At 43.2% G+C, this 19,830-nt stretch overlaps 1 protein-coding gene across 1 annotated transcript in view; it reads right to left on the bottom strand.

Annotated features, from left to right (window-relative positions):
* LOC117362935 overlaps positions 1-19,830 on the bottom strand; it is an 89,370-nt gene that overhangs the window by 43,478 nt on the left and 26,062 nt on the right. The window contains exon 4 of the mRNA XM_033950026.1: positions 15,471-15,594. Within this exon, the coding sequence (XP_033805917.1) occupies positions 15,471-15,594 (124 nt within the window). The remainder of the gene's footprint in view (positions 1-15,470; positions 15,595-19,830) is intronic.

The following is a 19,830-nucleotide window of genomic DNA, read 5'->3' as shown; positions in this document are numbered from 1 at the left end:
CTCCGGCCCTCTTCCCTGCTGGCACTCCCTACTGGCGTTTCAGGGCCCATCTGGAGGGCCTCTGCACATGTGCAGACATCGACGTGATGTATCACACATATGCATGATAAACTTCCCCAATCAAAAAAAATGATGAAATTGAGAAATGCTTTTGCTTTTTTAAATTTCTTCTAATCTCCTTCTTTTTCAATCTTTTATTAATTGTTTTTACTTGTTCTCTGATATTAGTAAAACTTTTCCAAACCATTTTTTATTGGGGATAAAGAAACCTCAAGTGCTTGCGGCAGTCTGATTTTTAGAACTTGTCTTCATCAAATCTGCCTTTTGCGGGCTATCATTGGTTTCACCAGTCCCCCTATATTAATAATACTTGTACTTTACTTTCTTTTATACTTTTAATTTATGTGAATATTTTTCAGTACTTAGCTTGTATTTGCGTTAGTACTTCATTTTTCCAGTTAAAGTGGCAAGGAATCTTCTATCCCGAATGATTTGGTGGTCATAGGCTTACGGAGTGTCTCCGTTTCACTCAAAACCGAGCTTCATCAGGAGATCATTCAAACGGATAATACATTAATCAACCGCATCGAACTTGATTTGATGCCTCTCAGTAAGTTACTGCGGGCACGGCTCCTTCTGCCGCTCTTACATACAGAACACTTTCACTGCATGATGTCATCAAGTTGACGTCCACACACTTCTAGGTGCCTCAAGCCGTGGCCACTACCTTTAGTGTGCCCCAGCTCGAGAAAGTTTGAGAGACACTGCCATAAACGCATGATATATTGCCCAATTAATGTTTATAATTATATATAATGAGCCTCATTACAAAAATGTGACGTGCTAGTGAAAAACTAAACACAGATTTGAAATCAGCATGAAAAATACTTTAAAACCCACTCAGCATTAACTCTGATGAAAACGATGTGTTGACCTGTGTAATTTTTCTCCTAAATAATCACCTAAATTTAGTCAGCTAAAATTTGACAGTGTGTCTGGAGTGCTCAGCTAATATCTATTTACTGAGCTGTATTACGGCAATAATGTGCATTATTTGTTAATTCATACTTGTTAACTGGCAATAGCATGAGCTTCACATAGGATTATTTTACAGCAATGAAAAGCTAAATAATGAGCTGTGAAGCATGTAAATACATTTACAGCAGCTCAGAAATAAATAACATAGCTTGTCATTGTGTTGACTACTGCGGCTAGAAGCCATCTACTGAACTGATGAGGTGCTTTGATTTTGATGCTGTATACTTGTCGGCAGCCTGTCATCTTTTGTACTTTATGTGGGGTGAAGGGTGGGAAGGGAATAAAATGAAAACTTCTTTGAGTGTTTTTTGATTGGAAGTTTCTTGTGATATATTGCAAGTTTCTGTGTCTTGTTGATATGTTAGATTTTGTCTGTTCAATAAAGATATATTTATAAATTGTGGTGGTGTTGTTTCCTGTCTGCAACATGATTCTCTCAAGGAGCAACTTAAATAAGCTAGTACTTACTAAAATCTATGCCACTTAATCCCATGATTTCTCCCATTCCCAATGCTCTTTCAATATATCCTCCAGATCAAATCCTTATACCTGAACTTCTGATCCCCTTTCAAAATACTTCCCCATATTTCCATCCCCACATTTTTTGCTACGTACTAAGGGTCTTCCTGGTAGGTAGCAGGAGTACCTAGGCATTGTTCCTGCCTCCAAGTTTCAAGTTTATTTATAGCTTGATATACTGACCATCACAAGTATCTGGACGGTTTGCAATAATAAGAGTAAAAATATTTAAAATAGCTTAAAAATAAAATGAGGGGTGTAGGACATGGATGAAGTTAAGACAGGTGAGAGATGAAAAGTGCTGAGGGAGGAGGGAGATTTTAAATTACAATGTGTAAATAAAAGTAAAAGGGAGGAAAGAGGGAAGAAAGAACAATACCTAGGTACTCCTGCCTCAGTAGCTCCATAAATTAAAATGGCCGTCTTAGCCTCCTAGCAATAGTATCATGTACTTCTAGGGGTTAAATTACCAAATAAGGGAGCACCAGGTGGTAAAAAGGTAAGAGTTGTTTTGAAAGGGGACTGGGCTTAGGGGATTTGAGATTTGGGTGTCGGGAATAATATTTTGAAAGGTGATTGAGGTGTTGGAGGTTGGGAGGTTATTCTGAAAGAAGATTGTGGTAGGAGTTCAGAGGCTGGTGGTCCAGGCAGTATTTTGAAAGTGAATAAAGGGATGGGGAGCTTCTGGGGCGATACTTGAAAATACAGATACCAAGATTTACCACTTAAAAAATAAGACGGAAGGTCAAAGTGTGAGATGTATAGATAGTACATTTAAGGTATAAATTTGAAAAGAGCACAGTAAAACACTGTTTACTTTGTAGTATTACCATTCATGTGCTCTCCTGCAAGGACCTGATCCACAACACTGCTACGTGTTTTTTAAATTTATTCTTAACATCTCAACTGTCTAGTTATAGGTTTTGCTACCTGATATCTATTCTCTAGACTTTAATTACTGAGTTAAACACTGCTGTGTATCTAGTGTGATGACTGTTCTGTCTTCTAACCTAGACCCCTTCCCTTAGAAAAAAAAAAAAAAACCCAATAGCTTTCCCTCCTTTTTCTGCCTAGCTCTGATATTAGAGGGGATAGACTTTTTAAACTGACTCTTGTCTTTCATACTGCTAACTTTTCTAAAATTTCCTAACTTAGTTCCTGAACTGTACATAGACAAATTTTTTTAGGTGCATGAAAAGGAAGAAGCCGGGAAAAGAATCAGTTGGACCACTAGATGACCAAGGGATAAAAAGGCACTTAGGGAAGATTAAATTAATTCTTTGCTTCAGTCTTCACTGAGGAAGATGTGAGAGAGATACCCAGGGCTGCCATCAGGGCAGTACTACCAGTCCTGCATTCAGGGGCCTGGAGCTGACAGGGGGCCCGGGCTCCCCCAGGGTCCTAGGCAGTGTTCTAAGGCAGGGGCGCCAGTAGCTCGCCAAGGCAAAGTGAGTCGATCACCCAGGACTCACTTTGCCTTGGCGATCTAATCTATCGGGCCGATCAGTCTTCCTCTCCCCGACGTCAATTCTGCAGTCGGAGAGGAAGTTCGGGCCAGCCAATCGCTGCCTGGCTGGGTGGAACTTCCTCTCCGACGGCAGAATTGACGTCGGGGAGAGGAAGACTGATCGGCCCGAAGCAGGGAGAGCATGCGTCGGCGTCGGCTTTGGGGCCTGTTGTCCATTGGTGGGTCCTGTTCCCCAATGGCAGCGGCAGTGTCAGTGGCTTGGGGAACGGCAGGGAGAAAGAAAGAAAGGGGGCAGGCAGGGAAACAGAAGGAAAGAGAAACAGAAAAAAAGAAAGAAAGGTCAGGGAGAGAGGAAGAAAAAGTTGGGGGAGGGAATGAGGTGTGGAGGAGAGAAAGCATACAGGCTGATAAAAGGGAAGAAAGATTGGATGCACAGTCAGAAGAAGAAAGTGCAATCAGAGACTCATGAAATCACCAGAAAAGGTAGGAAAAATGATTTTATTTTAAATTTAGCAAAGTGGAGGCAGTATTACCACAGTTTTCAAAGGAATTTGCCCAAATAACTTAATAGTTAACTGGGTAAATTCCCAGAGATGAAAACTTCCCTTCACTTACTATGCACAGTTCTGAATTTATATCTGCTGTCTATATTTTACGATATGGTCCCCTTTTACTAAACCGCAATAGTGGTTTTTAGCGCAGGGAGCCTATGAGCGTCAAGAGCAGCGCTGGGCATTCAGCGCAGCTCCCTGCGCTAAAAACTGCTATTGTGGTTTAATAAAAAGGATGGAGGGTATATTTGTTTATTTTTGTATGGTTGTTACTGAGGTGACAATGCATAGAGTCATCTGCCTTGACCTCTTTGAAAAAAACCCAGAATAGGAATGATAATTAACATTTTCTCAGCGTATAGTGTGCTTTGTGTTTTTTAATTTTATTGTTGGTAGATCATTTTGACTTGGTCATTTTAAAGTAGCTCACAAGCTCAAAAAGTTTGGGCACCTCTGAGCTAGAGCGTTGAAACTGTGTATTTCTATTTTATCCCCCCCCCCCCCCCCTTTTACAAAACTGTGGAGCATTTTTTAGTACCAGCCGTGGTGGTAGCAGCTCTGATGCTCAGAATTCTATGAGTGTCAGGGCTGTTACTACTGTGGCTAAAATCCACACTACAGTTTTGTAAAAGAGTGAGGGGTTAGTTTGTGATGACATATTCCATAATAGGCGAAGGTGTTTTCTGTGTTCTGTGTGTTCGAAAGACATGGTTTTCTGTTAGGATTGACGGTGTAGGATTGATCTGTGCTGGTCTGGCTTGTTTAGTTTTACAATGGGTGTATTGATGTACTGCTCACTGCAATATATAAGATGCTGCCTTTTCCTAGGTACTCATGTGTGACGTGTGGTTTGTTACTAAAAATCATGTTTTTCTTACAGATGGGGGGTGTGTGCCAAAAAATGATGGGCCCCGGGTGTTACATATGCTACGTACGCCACTGTATGTAAAGATACCAGAAAGCTAGCGTAGCAAAAACTTTAAGTAAATTGTTATTCTTCTAAGTTTTGAGTATTTAACCCTCCCACAATCTCACGGGCACTCGTTTCAAGTTTATTGAGATTTTGATTTAAACGCAATATCAAATATTTTCAATGCGTATAACAAAAATAAATTTGGGGAATAAATAAAACCATTTGAACAATAAACATGCAAACATATCCATAGATGATTAAAATTACATAAGGAGTACAAGGATAAACTACATTTGTTTAAAAATGCGTTCTCCAAGCCTGCTCATAAATTTGTTGACTGGAAGGATCCAGCAAAGTGGCCAGATGCCATTCAGGACAAAGACAGAGAAAGAATTGTGCAATTTGGATTAATGATGGAAGATGATTTAAAGCAAATGGCACAGTCTATGAGTAAAGATCTTGACGGACGTTCTTTTTATGAATATCTCCTCTATGCCAAATCACCCAATGGACGTGAGAAGATTTTACAGGACTGGCTTAGGTGGAGCATTAGCAGAAAAGTATGTGTGAATTCGGCCCATGGAAGAAAGGGGGGAGTGGCGGGGGGGGGGGGAAGGGGTGCGGGGGGGGGGGCCCAATAGGATTGCTCAGTAAGGGGCCCAGAAATTTCTGATGTCGGCCCTGGAGACACCAGTACTCAATGATGATGAGCCAGAGATACTGAAACAAATCTCTGCAACACTGGAAGATGTAATGAGACAATTTGACAAATTGAACAGTAGCAAATCACCTGGACCAGATAGCATACATCCCAAAGTACTGATAGAATTGAAAAATGAACTTGCAAAGCTATTGTTAGTGATTAGTAAATTATCTTTAAATTCCAGCATGGTACCAGAAGACGGGTGACCAATGTAATGTTGACTTTTAAAAAGGGTTCCAGAGATGATCTGGGAAATTATAGACTGTTAAGTCTGACACTGGTGCCGGGCAAAATGGTAGAAACTATTATAAAGATCAAAATAACAGAGCAAATGAATAACCATGGATTAATGAGACAGCCAACGTGGATTTAGTCAAGGGAAATCTTGTCTTACTAATCTGCTACATTTCTTTGAAGGGGTGAATGAACATGTGTACACAGGTCAGCCAGTTGATATTGTGTATCTGAATTTTCAAAAGTCATTTGACAAAGTACCTCATGAAAGACTTCTGAGGAAATTAGAAAGTCATGGGCTAGGAAATAAAGCATAGTTACTCACCTGTAGCGGGTGTTATCCGAGGACAGCAGGCAGATCCTCACATATGGGAGGTGTCATTCACAGAACCTTGGCAAGGACAGTCAAAAAGTGTACTGTTGCTTTAAATCTTTAAGACAACCATACCATGCACAATCTTGTGCCTTCCCACCCAACGTCGGCTCATGGGACCATCAGTTCAATAAGAAAGGTAAGAAGCCAACTAGGGGAGGTGAGAAAATTGTGAAAATATCTGCCTGCTATCCTCAGATAATACCCAATACAAGTGAGTAACTATGCTTTATCTGAGGACAAGCAGGCAGTATTATTCTCACATGTGGGACCCCCTAGCTGCCAGGATCATGCCTCTGAGAAGGGGGTTATTGATAACTACAATGAGCCTGCTCTCACAAGGTCTGACAAAATGGCGTCTGCACTTGAAAGCAGGTCGGCAGCGACTGTGTAACAAAAAATCTAGCAACGATCCATTAGCTGTTATTTGGCAGAATTAAGTTCATAGCACTTTTCTATTTTCTTATCAGTATGCCATACACAGCGTTGCTTATGGATTGATATTGAATTGTTGCTAGCTCATTTCTTAATTGTGCATGGGAGAGAATGATTTTTTTGAAAATTGATTGAAAAACACATATAGATTTAAATTAATTTAAAATTATTAAAAATTAAAGTAAATTAAACAGAGGTTTTTGACCTATGATAGTACCCTAAACACCAAACTGGCGTCATTCTATTGACTTGACTCCGGGGGTTCTTTGAGGTCTTTGTTCCTCTGTTTAAATACTTTTATGCACCATATATAAATCTGAGTGTTCCACATTGTTTGTTCATACTGTACAGTCCTCATGTTTCTTGATCTTTTGTGGTGCTTCCTCTATATGATCTCTGATTAAATAATCTATGCAGGGAATATTTGAACGGCAATCTTGTATACTGGCATTGAGATTGGAGATTCTGAGCCATGTTTGCTTGCGCATGGCAATAAACACTGCTGATGAGTGAGACACAAAGGTGGAATGCATCATGTATTTTCTTGTTTCTGGTAGGTCACTTGAGAGATGTTGGTAGGAATTGAGGTGTTCCAAAGGTATATATTGTTCATAAAGAAACATTTTTTGGATAAAGTGACTTCAAGTAAAATGTAATATAAAAGTTGTAGTTCAATATTCTGCTGGTCAGCATGAAACTCTGAAACACTCTGCGTCTGAACTTAATCAAGTGTTCTGCCTTCTCAGGTGGAGTTCTTGCATAAGTTCTGGAATTGTATGCCTTTTTCAAACCAATCTACACAGCTAAGAACTAGTGCTGTAATTGTGGCCCATCAAAGCCTTGGCAAGATTGGATTCTATACAATGTATCGAGCTTGCGTGGAGCTACTGGGAAAGAGATTAGTGCTTCCCAGTTTTTAAATAAAGCCTCTTTTATTAAGGTATGCAGGCCTTAAGCTACTGCTTGTAATCCAAAGCGACCATCAGCTCTGCTCAAGGTTCTGTTTCTGATTCCATATTTATTGGAAGTGCTTGCCACATTTGTCTGATAATTTAGTAAACAACAGACTTTTCTGGTGGGGACCTTCTGCGAAGAGGTGGAGGAGATAGATCTGAAGGTATGTCATAGGACTCCTCTGCAGAGAAGTTTTAATAATCAGAAGAAAATCGATCAAATAAGTCTGAATCATTTATGGCCTTTGACATCAGGTGGATGGAGAATGTCGAGGCGAACGTCAAAATGGTTGCTTAGGTGTCTGTCGAGAATATCACTGAATATCTCGAAGAGCGTCAAGATGAGTGTTAAGAATGTGATGAAGAGGTGCGCTCTCTGGAAGATGAGGTATGTCTCCTCATTCAGGATCAATGCTTTAGTGTCTGAGAATGGCCCCTAGATGTAATCTTTGGGCATTGCTCGGACTGGGCTGATACTGGGTATATTGAAGCAGGCATTTGCACTGAGTGCAACTGCAGCATCCCAGCTATCTCTTTCTGCAACAGTTCTCTGAGCTGATCTTGCAGAGATGGCACAGATACCGTACTGATGTTGACAAGGATACAGTGGATACTAGTGCTGCCCGATTCAGGAAAAAATTTTTGATTTGATTCGATTCAGCCTATTGAATTGATTTTTCGATTCGATTTTCCTGCCCAATTGGGTGTTTTTTTCAAACATCCTGGTGGGTTTATTTTATAGCCTCGTCACCCCCTTTGCCTTCTCCTAACCACACTGGCGATGTGGTGTAAATGAAATAAACAAATAAAAAAGACTTTTCCTCTCATGTTTGTGGTCTAACACCAGCTATGGCAGGATACACATTTCAAATCTGACATATTGTAATCACAAAACAGAAAATAAAATTATTTTTTCTACCTTTTGTTGTCTGGTCATTATTCAAAATTGTTGGTTCCCCACTCTGGTTGTCTTCTGATAACTTGCTTCTTCTTTCTCTGTGCTAACCATCCATCTTCTATCTCTGTCCTCCCCTTACGTTTCCTTTCCCTCCCCCGGAGATCTGGCATCTTTCCTTTTTTTCTTCTCCATCCAGAGATCCACCTTTTCTTAACTACCCTTTCATCCAGCATCTCTTCCTCCTTTCCCACCACCCCATGGTCTACCATATCTCCCTTTCTTTTCCCAACTACCCTCCTATCTAGAATCTCTATCCCCCCTCCACACCATCCCTTGTGTCCAACTTCTCTCCCTTTCTGTTCCTTCCCTCCCTAAATCCCATTGTCCACTATCTCTCTCCCTCTCCTCTATTTTTAGACCCATTATTTCATCCTCCCAAAGTCTGGCATATGCACATCTTTGACCCCCCCTTCCCTCCCTCCCTCCATGTACTTCTACACCAGGGCCCCCTCCCCTGAAGACCTGCCCCCCCCGAAGCCCTGCATCCCACCCCTGAAGGCCTGCATCTCCCCCTGAAGGCCTGCACCCCACCCCTGAAGACCTGTACCACCCCCCGAAGACCTGTATCACCCCCGAAGACCTGCACTCCACCCCTGAAAGCCTGCCTGTCCCCCCAAAGGACTGCACCCCCCCGGAAGGCCTGCATGTTCCCCCTGGCCTCCTGCGCACCATTTACCTACTAGCAGCAGCCTGCAGAGAAGATCGCTGGTGCTAGCGATCTCTGCAAGCTGCTATAGGTCTTTGGAGCTGTTTCCTCTGCCGTGATCCTGCCTCTGACATCAGAGGAGGGGTGGGACCGCAGCAGAAGAAACAGCTCTGAAGAGCTATAGCAGCTTGCAGAGATTGCTAGCACCAGCGATCTTCTCTGCGGGCTGCTGCTAGTAAGTAAATGGTGTGCGGGAGGCCAAGGGGTAAGCCAGACACCAGCGGGAGGTCAGAGGGGAAGCTGGACACCAGCAGAAGGCTAGGGTGGAAGCCGGACACCAGCGGGAGGCCGGGGGGAAGCCAGACACCAGCACTTCCTGACTGACCCTCCCCCCTCGCCCTCTAAAGTAGGTGCAGCAGCAGCCAGCCAGCAAGAGGCAGCGCTACCGCTCTTGTTTTAGGGGGCGAGGGTCAGTTACTGAATCAGGAGGCTGATTTTTTTTTTTTTGTTTGTTTGTTTTAAATCGATTCAGCGAAGTGAATCGGTGAACTGATTTGAATCATGAATCGGGCAGCACTAGTGGGTACAGGTTGCATTGGGTGTCGAGGCATTGATGACCTTGCTGTCAAGGCATGCCTCAGAGGAGACACCAATTGCAGCAATGGTGATCTGGTCTCAGTGCATTGATGCTTGGAGTGCATTGATGGTGAAGTTGCCTGATATAATGCTGAAAGACACAATAGCAAAGAGCAGGGCTTGCCTAAGGTATGACATGTCATGTGAAGATCCTGGCTTCTAAAGATTAAATATATGTTTTTTTCAAAAAATATATATTTAAATAGTAAGAGTGCCCGCTTATACCCAAACCCTTTGGTGGCTTCATTTTTCTGGTCTGGTTCCTGAAGAAGAGGCGTTTGCCCTGAAACCTTACTTGGTTGGACTGTGGTTGGACACAGGAATGGAATTTAGTAACAGCTTGTGAACATCTGTGATTTTCATGATCTTCAGTGCTTCATTTACCACAATGGCTTTTGATTCAGCTAAGTACCTGGAGTGACTATTATCATTATATTTATTTTTTGACTCACCTTAGGTCTGCTGGTTTGGCATCAGTGGGGTATTATATACCATGTGATATATAATTTTGATTCTGTCACTTTGTTGATGTGAACACTTGTCACTTTATTGATTGTTTTGCACAAATATGCACACGTGAGCACTCTGATGATGGTGTTCAGCTGGCCCATCTAGTGTTGCTGGCTCTGCTTCACTGCGAGCATTAGAACTGCTCAGTCGAGAAGTTCTTCAGTTTACAACCCCATACTGAGGGCGCTGTTTCACTATTTAAATATATATATATATCCTATAAAATAAAACTTTACCCGTGCATGCGCTTTTAAAACGGCGTGATCCCTGCCACCATGATTTCTGATCCGTGGTGGTATTCTACAGTACGTGGGGCAGCTTTCTAAGTCTTCAGGCGCGAGCGTTGGCTTGCCGCATGCACCCCGATGTCCCAACTCAGAGCGGTGGCTTGCCGCACACGCCCTGGCTTTGAAAATCTTCAGGCGCAAGCGGCAGCTTGCCGCACGCGCCCCAACTTCCCAACGCCAAGCGGCAGCTTCAGGCACGAGCGGCGGCTTGCCGCATGCGCCCCAACCTCCAGACCCCCCTGCCGGCATCTATTTCTCCCCCTGCTCACCCGCTCACAGCGTTTAACTGAAAAGCACTGCGCTGTGCTGCCACTGGCCTCACCGTCTTCTCTCCACTGCGGCCCGCCCTCTCACAACTTCCTGTTTCCACTAGGGCTGGCCGCAGTGGAGAGAAGACACCGAGGCCAGCAAAAGCGCGGTGCAGCGCTTTTCTTTGAGGCACGTAGATTTCTGCAGGGGTATGCACAGGGGGAGCAGGAAAGGGGTGCTGCTGGATGGGGGAGGGAAAAGGAAGGGAACAGAGGGAGCAGGCACGGGGTGGGTGCACAGGGAAGGGGGAATGATGCTGCTACACAGGGAAAGGGGGAAATGCTGTTGCTGCTACACAGGGAAGGAGGGAATGCTGCTGCTGCTGTACAGGGAAGTGTGGGGGAATGCTGCTGCTACACAGGGAAGTGGGAAATGCTGCTGCACAGGGAAGGGGGGGAATGCTGCTACACAGGGAAGGGGGGGAGAATGCTGCTGCTGCTGCACAGAGAAGTGGGGGAGGGGGGAAAGGGAAAGAAGACCAGGGAGCAATCTTGGTTTGCTTTGGGGGGGAGACAATAGGGGGCCATGGAGAGAGACAGAAAGATAGGCAGGCAGCACACGAGAATGAAAGATAGACACACAGAAAGACAGCAGGCAGGGAGAGAGACAGACAGAAAGAAAGACAGACAGACAAAGGGGGCCAGGGAGAGAGACAGACAGAAAGAAAGGCAGACAGTGGGAGGGAGAGAGACAAAGAAAGGAAGAAAGAGACACACAGGGAGAAACACAGAAAGAAAGAAAGACAGACAGACATATTCTAGCACCCGTTAATGTAACGGGTTTAAACACTAGTATATATATAAAACATTTCTATATTTAATCTTTAGAAGCCAGAATCTTCACATGACATGTAATACCTTAGGCAAGCCCTGCCCTTTGCTATTGTGTCTTTAAGTATTGAGTAACTTTTAGGGCTCTTTTTGCTGATATAATGCTGAAGTATGCCTGGAGGGGGAAACATATTTATGCATCTTAGCTTTCCTACAAGGTTCCCCCAAGGAAGGCAGCACTGATGAAGCAGAGGTGGAATGGATTGTTGATGCCTTAGGGGCTGGTGGCAATACTAGATTGTTGAATGTGAGCATCGGTGTTGGAACCTCCAGTCATTCTCAATGTACATGAGGCTGACCCAAAAAGTTATTGTACTGTAACTTCCTGGCTTTAAGTGACCTCTTCTGTAATGCAGAGCAGAGTATGCAGGAAATGTCTTGATGATCAGGACCTAAGCATCGGACATACCAGTTATGTGGTTCTTCCTCTCCCCCTTTCCTGAAGCTGTTTCCCTTTCTGAGCTGTCCTTGCCTTTCTTCCAACTGGCCAGGAGGGGGAGTGCTGGAGGCTCCTCCAGGAAACCTGTCTGAGGAGCTGAACTAACCCAAGGAAGGGGCAAGGACCCTCTGTCACACATCTTACCCCCCTCCCCCCTCAGTACTACCCTGTCAGATGGCGAACCTGTCTCTCGGGGTTCTGCTACTCGTGACAAAAAGTCCACATTTTTATACTCTCATCCCAGTCGATGCTTTATGTCATAGTTAAAGGCCTGAAGCCTAAGGAACCATCTCATAATTCGGGCATTCATGTCCTTATGTCAGGCTAGCCATTGTAGGGGAGACAATAAAATTTCGCAAAGACAAGAAAACTTCGTTTAAGGAATGAAAAAGGTCAAAAACGGATGAAAACTGGAACAAGCACAATGGACCATTGGTCTGACCTAACAGCGGCAATTCTTATGTTCAGTGATCAACTAGAAGTGTCACCCGGTAGGTAATACTTCAATGTTTCCAAGACCCATTTGACAGCTAGAGCTTCCTTTTCAATCATCGCATAATTCCTTTTCCGGGGGAAGAGCTTCCTACTGTTACAGGCGATGGGATATTCATCCCCTGATCTCTCTTTATAGTACTGCTCCCAGACTGACATCAGAGGCATCTGTATGGACAATAAACAGGTGGGTGAAGTTTGGATTGATGAGTATGGGTTCATCGCAGAGGGCAGTTTGTAGTTTTTGAAATGCCTTTTCCTGCTTGGTTGTCTATTGAACTATCTCTGGGGCTTTTTTCTACAGGAATTTTTTTAAGGGCCTTTTCCACAAAGTCAGGAATAAAGTGGTGGTAGTACCCCAGTAAGCCAAAAAAGACCTGAATCTGTTTCTTGGTTTGAGGGATCATGGTACATTTGATGGCATCCACTTTATTCAATTGTGGTTTAACATGTCCTCATCCCACAATGTATCCTAGATAGTGTACCTCTTGACCACCTAGGAAGCACTTTTTCAGATTGGTGGTTAGGCCAGCTTCCCTTAAACTGTTTAGTACAGCTTCAAGTTGGATCAGGTGGGATCTCCAACCGGGACTATACTCCACGATGCCATTTAGGTAGGCTGCCACGTAGCCCTGATGGGGTCTCAAGAGGCAGTTCACAAGGTGCCGGAATATACTTTGGCCGCTGTGTAATCCAAACAGTAGGACTGCAAATTGGAATAATCCTTGGGAGTGGAGAAAGTTGTTTTTTCTTTGGCTTCGGGGGCAAGGGATACTTGCCAGTACCCCTTGGTCAGATCCAAAGTGGAGATGAATTGAGCCTTCCCTAGTTGGTCGATTAATTCGTCCACCCTTGGCATGGGGTAGGGATCAAATTTGGACACCACATTAACCCTCCGGAAGTCAAAACAGAATCTTATACTTCCATCAGGCTTCGGCATCAGTACTATTGGCAAAGACCAGTTACTGGAGGACTCCTCTATGACTCCCATCTGTAACATATCTTCAACCTTCCTCATCACTGTGTGCTGTCAAGACTCAGGGATCTGGTAGGGTCGTTGGCAGACAACTATTCCAGGCTCTGTGATGATTTCATATGTGGCTAGATGAGTTCACCCTGGCTCTGTGGGAAAGATGTTTTTGTTTTAGAAGATCAGTTTGTTTTAGATCAGTTGCTCTAGATCGATTCTCTGGGAGGACTGCAGCTGATCTGAGAATGGTATCTGGGTGACTGAGGTTCCGCCTCACCCATGGGGCCAAAGCCATCCCACTGGACCAACACTGAGGTCATAGGAATCAATTTTTATAGTAGATTGATATGAAATATCCTGATCTTGTTTATCTGATCAGATTGAGTCACTTTATAATTCACTAGTCCAATCTGGGCTATGACCTCATAGGGGCCTTGCTATTTGCAAAGTAGTTTGCTTTTGGAGGAAGACAGAAGGACAAGGACTTGTCTCTGGGTTGCAGAACTCTTGGTACTGCTCAGGTGTTATACGCTGATGTTTGTCTGTTGAGCTTTCTCCAGACAGTTTCATTCAGTCTTGCATTGTGAGTATGAGTTTGGCCAAGTTTCTTCCCTGGCTGGGTTTTTCTTCCCAGGTTTCCTTTACCACATCCAGCATGCTGCGGGTCCTCCTCCTGTACAGCAACTCAAAGGGGAAGAACCCCAAACTTTGGGGCACCTCCCTGATGGCAAACATTATGTATGGCAGGAGTGAGTCCCAATTTTTCCTGACTTCTGTCACAAACTTCCTACGCATGTATTTGAGGGTCTTGTTAAACCTCTTGACCAGACCATTGGTTTGTGGGTGATAGTTCTCAAAGTCAGTTTGTTGGTGAAGTTCTCAAAGTCTTGACTTGCAACAGGAAATATAACTGTCTCATTGTCATTGAGATAAAAGCAGTGCCTTGGTCTGTGAGAATTTCCTTTGGAATGCCCATGCGGATAAATACTTGCCACAAGGCCTGGGCTACCTTTGTAATTTTCATATTGCATAAAGAACCAAGGGCCCCACAAAATCCATAGTAATCCTTTCAAAATGGACATCGACCAGGGGAACTGGCACAGGTGGAGCGGGTGGAACCTGAGTAGGATTACTCATTTGACAAGTAGGACAGGCTTGGTAAAATAGGTCCACCTGTTTATAGATTCCTGGCCAACAGAAACGAGCTAAAATGTGCTCTCGAGTATTATCCCTCCCTAAGTGGCCCCCTAGCAGGTGACTATGGGCCAACTGTAGAACTTTGTATCTCAACGACTGAAGGACTAACAATTGTCCTACTTCCACTCCCTCTAGGAGCCCCCTATCCACTCGATATACTAAGTCCTGTTTAATGATGAAACAGGGGGTTTGGGGCTTTCTTGAGCTTAGCCCTCCCACTGGATGGTCATTTATGCTCTTGCCTCCCGAAGAGATTCATCTTCTATTTGGGCTCTTTTAAATCCCTCTGCAGTTCCCAGGTCATCCCCCATGCAGGGTTCGTTAGTTAGGATCAGTTCTGCAGGCCCTTGGCTCCCTGGCTGAGGTACCAAGTCCATGGCAGCTTCCAAGGTTCTGGAACCATGCTCAGTAGAACTCAACCTCCGCCGCTGGGACCTGCTTTCAATTTTGTCTCCAAAGAGATCTGGGTTAGTCTAAGGAAAAAAGAGGATTCTCATCCTGGTCACTAGGTTGTCCAGCAATCTCTTGTTTCCAAGCAAGCTCCAAGTGGGGAAAGTCTTTCCTAACATGGTAGGACGGCAGCTTCTACTTGGGCCGACTCTATAGGGGTCAGCAGGCTGATGAGAGCCATGGGGTATTGTCGGACCTCTCCATGCACACAAGTTAGTCCAACTGGCTTGGTATAGGTTATCAGGGACCGGTCTAGTAGGTCTCTTCTGAGCTTTAGATAATGGACTTTTATAGCATATTCCTACTGTTTGGTTACATGTTGATGCTTTTAATCTTTGGTGCTCTGAGCCAACGCTTTTCTGTCTTCCCCCTTAGGCTAGTCTTGGTACCCACAAAAATGTCCTTGAAATTTGTCCTCCCCAGTTACATCCTACTCAGTCATTCAAATACTGAAACATACCTAGTCTTAACTGTTCATCATTAAACAACATATCTATTCAAGTACTGATGGTGAAACCTCTTTCCTTGGTTGCACAGAATTAAAAGAGTTATTACTTACTCATTAAAATAATTCCTTATGATTCTTCTTGAAAGAAAGGTAATAATAATAGCAGTAGTGACTGAAACAATAATAGCAAGAGCTATTGCCCATTGTATCAAGGTAGCCGAGGATAGTGTGGCAGCTGTAAAAACAAGATACATTATTCTATAATATATTTCTTTAAAATGAACTGACAATCTCAAAGTTGTCTCTAAACTGTTAACAGAAACTAATTTTTTCATGATATTGTAATCATATAATTGTAGCAAAGTTGCTTACTTATAGCAGGTATACTCTAAGATCATCAGGATAATCGATCACACATGAGTGATGTTATCAGTACTGATATAGATGGATCTTCCAAAGATTTCTCGAAAAGCCTAGAATGGCTTTTCTGAGCATGGTGAGACTTCTTGTCAACACATATGAGACATACAGTCTCAAAGAAAAACCTTAGCTTTGACCCCCAAACTTAGAAACAACTCTAAAAGACAGTGAGGAGCATAATAAAAAAAAACCGTCAAGTCCCTTTTTGGCCTAAGGCCCTAGGTGCCCAAAGTAGGCAGCAGGGAAATGTCCATTCTAAAAAAAAAAGGTCCAAAATGTGTTTTTTTTCGAGAATGGCCTACATGTACGTTCAAGCGTTTAATCACCCAGACCACCACTACAACTACCTTTAACTCCTATTCTCGAAAAACAAAATCACCTAAGTCCCAAACACCCAAAACAAGACCTTTTACATGTGGGAGGGACCAGTTCTTTGCCTAAAAGCACGATTCTCTAACCGGCATCTGTCATAAGCATCGGTTAGAGAATTATGGAACCGTCCCCTCCTCCCCGCAACAATCACAGCGGGAATGATGCCCAATCTCTCATGTCGGACCCCGCCATGACCCCCTAGATGATTGTGGCAGGAGATATGCCCAATCTCTCATGCCCGGCACCTGCTACAACCCCCCCCACCCCCCGAAAGATCACCGGCACCCCCACCAGGACTCCCTAACCCCACCCGGACCACCCCTAACCTTTTTTGGATAGACAGGTCCTTCCTGCGTCCGGCTGGCAGGCCCACCTTCGCTAGACTGGTGGGTCTGCCCCTTCCCGGAGCATCTTGGGATGCATGAGGGAGGGACCTAAGGCCTTGATTGGCCCAGGCAATCAGAAACTTAGGCCCATCTCCCAGTGCTTTCTGGGATGTGCTGGTAATGGCCTAAGGTTCCAATTGGCCAGATCCCCTGCCGTGATCATTCGGGGGGAGGTCATGGCAGGTGCCGGGCAGGAGAGATTGGGCATCTCTCCTGCCACCGTCATTCGAGGGGGAGGGGGGTCGCAGCAGGTAGGAGGGACAGGCATCCCTCTTGCCACAATCATTACGAGGTGGGGGGACAGGTTGCCTGGGCCACTGAGCTGATCGCGGCAGCTGCGATCAGCTCAGCAGCCTGATCCAGAACTTATACCTGTTTTGACTTGGTCTAAGTCAAAACGTATAAGTTCCGTATAGTCAACCTCATCAAACTTTCGATTATGGCTGCCGGAGAACTAAGTGTAGGTTGGCCTACATCCCGCCCTACCCACTCCTCCAAAAATGCCCCTTTTTATTCTGGGGGCACAGAGGCAGTGAAAAGGCCTAAGCTGGTTTTAGATATGTCTAAATCCCTGTTTGATTATCGGTACTTGGACAACCTGTCTTTTTGATCGTCCAAGTGCTGATTTAGGCGGTTTTTTAGACATATTCCGTTTCGATTATGTACCTCAGTGTGTATAGCTGATTAGTATGTCTTCCTTGGTGAATACCTTTAAAGTTCATTTTCACCAAGGAAAAGCAGGATATTCAGCCACATAAAATATTAATCTTTAGTTTAGGGTTACATTTCAACAAAACAGATGTGGTAATGATAACATATACAAAAGGCCTGTCAGCATACATCACCTACAACCAGATTATCAAACTAGGACATTTTAACTTCACAGACTACCCAAACGAGACTGGATTCCCAGCAGACTTCATCACATCACTATCAGACCATCAAATAGTCCTCTCACTGACTCACTCTGTGGGTCACATCCTAGATTTAATCTTTATTCATAAAGATATATCGCTCACTTAAGGAACTCCCAGCTGCTCCATCAAACCAATATCCTGGTCTGATCGCCATCTGATCACTTTCAACCACACCTCTGCACAACGAAACTACTATCAACCAGGAAGCAAACCCAAACTATGATAACATTAGACAACAAATATTTCCAAACGTTTTGCTTCCTTAAAACAAACTGGTGATGATGAAAGACCCTTCAAAATAAACACAAATGTAATTTCCCACTGACTGTATCACGTAGAATTTTGAGAAACATGATGATATCTTGAACTGACTATAATATGTTTTAATGCACAAAGTTTCTGATACACTGTAATAGTTCGCTGTGGTTAAAAAGTATTTCCTGCTGATTTTTGTTTGTTCTCAGAGTCTGGTGCATCCAAGAATAGTCAGCTAGCATTGATAGATTCCAGTTGCCCTGATATCTTTTTTTCTATAGTGGCAATGTCCTGGTGAAACCTTTCGCCATGTTCGTCACTGACTACCAAGATTTGTGGGGAAGAAGTCCAAGTGTGAATGTAGAAAGTGCATCTTCAGTGACATGTTGCACTTCAAGGTTTTGTATGCTCTAAGAAGTTTGTCAACCAGTTGAATATAGTTTGGTGCTCTGTAACTGCCAAGAAAATTCTCAATGACATCCTTGAATGCTTTCCAGGTGATTTTCTCTAGCCCAACTAATAGATCTTCAAATCTCTCGTCACTGATGACATGTCTGATCGGTAGACTGACAAAAATGCCTTCCTTAATCTTGGCATCAGTTATTCTTGGAAACATCTGTCTTAAATAAAGAAAACTTTTTGCCTTCTTTTTTCATCGCTTTTACGAAATTTTTCATCAGTTCAAGTTTTATGTGAAGAAGAGGCAAAAATATCTTTGTCAGGTCAACAAATGGTTCATGTACCACATTTTTCTGTCCAGGAACCAAATTCTTACGGAGTGGACAGTTCTTTTGAATGTAATGCAACTCCTTAGCATGGCTGTCCCATTCACAAATAAAACAACAGTACTTGGTATATCCAAGCTGCATTCCGAGTAGCAGAGCTACTACTTTAATATCACAGCAGATGTTTCAGTTGTACTTCGTGCACTGGATATACTTTAACAGCAGTTCCATGTTTTCATATGCTTCTTTCATGTGTGAGGGAGGTATATGGACACCCCCCAATCAAGATATCACTATTGAATCACGTACATACACTACATATAAATCTCACAATGTTGTGTATATTACAAACCCTTGTGACCTTATGGGAGGAGCAGCTGACCAGTACACATTAGACTTAATGAGCATAAATCCAGAATTATGAATGAAATCATACAAGCACCGCTAATACAGCATTGGCTGGATTTATCCCATTCGATTGAAAATATCCAATGGCGGATAATTGACCAGATCAAAGAAGGGTGGAAGGGTGGACATTATAAAAGAAGACTTAATTTCAGTGAATAACGATGGATATTTACTCTTAACACCTTTAGGATTAAACCAGGAAATAGAATGGATGTCGTCAATTTGATTTCCCCGGTTTTGCTGATGTCATTGACGTATGCAGGGAGTAGGAGATTTAAAGATTGAAAAAAACCGCCAAGGCCATCTTTTTTGACCAAAGAACATGAGTCGGGATGGTGTGGAATAACTGAAGGGGTAATTATTTACCAAAATGAAAATAAAAAATAGTGAAACATTCTTTTTATATGAGACAAGAATATCATCTATTTGTTTTGTATTACAGGGGACTTTTTCTTGAGAAAGCCGTAGGGCAAAACATGTCATACTTACAGGCCCTTTCCTGACATTCATGGAGAATCAATATAACATCTACGCAGATTTGATGCAGAACAAAGTTAAGTAACAATCATTTATTTTGAATTATAAAGTTTATATTTATTTTCAAGCAAGCATTTCACAAGATAAGCATAGAACACAGAACATGAAGCAAGCCTGATGAGGACAAATGCGCTGATGGCGTAGCTCAGCCTTAGAAACACTTGGCGGGTTGGAGGCACTTTCTGAAGACTTTGCTAAAATTCATGTTAAAGTTTTTGATTATAAGTTTGTAAATGTATGATTGATACTGTCTATATATGTGGGATATCTTTCAAGTGTGCAGCATTGCGAATAGGTATCAAAGGGTAGACACTGCCATTGTGTAACAAAACAGCCTTGAAATTTAACACTAGTCTCCTTATCTCAAGAAAGATATAGTGGCGCTAGAAAAGGTTCAAAGAAGAGCGACCAAGATGGTAAAGGGGATGGAACTCCCCTTGTTTGAGGAAAG

This window comes from Geotrypetes seraphini, chromosome 6 (genome assembly GCF_902459505.1).
Source record: "Geotrypetes seraphini chromosome 6, aGeoSer1.1, whole genome shotgun sequence".
NCBI lineage: Eukaryota > Metazoa > Chordata > Amphibia > Gymnophiona > Dermophiidae > Geotrypetes > Geotrypetes seraphini.
The sequence above is the reverse complement of the archived record's forward strand: the minus strand, read 5'-3'. Positions and strand labels throughout refer to the sequence as shown.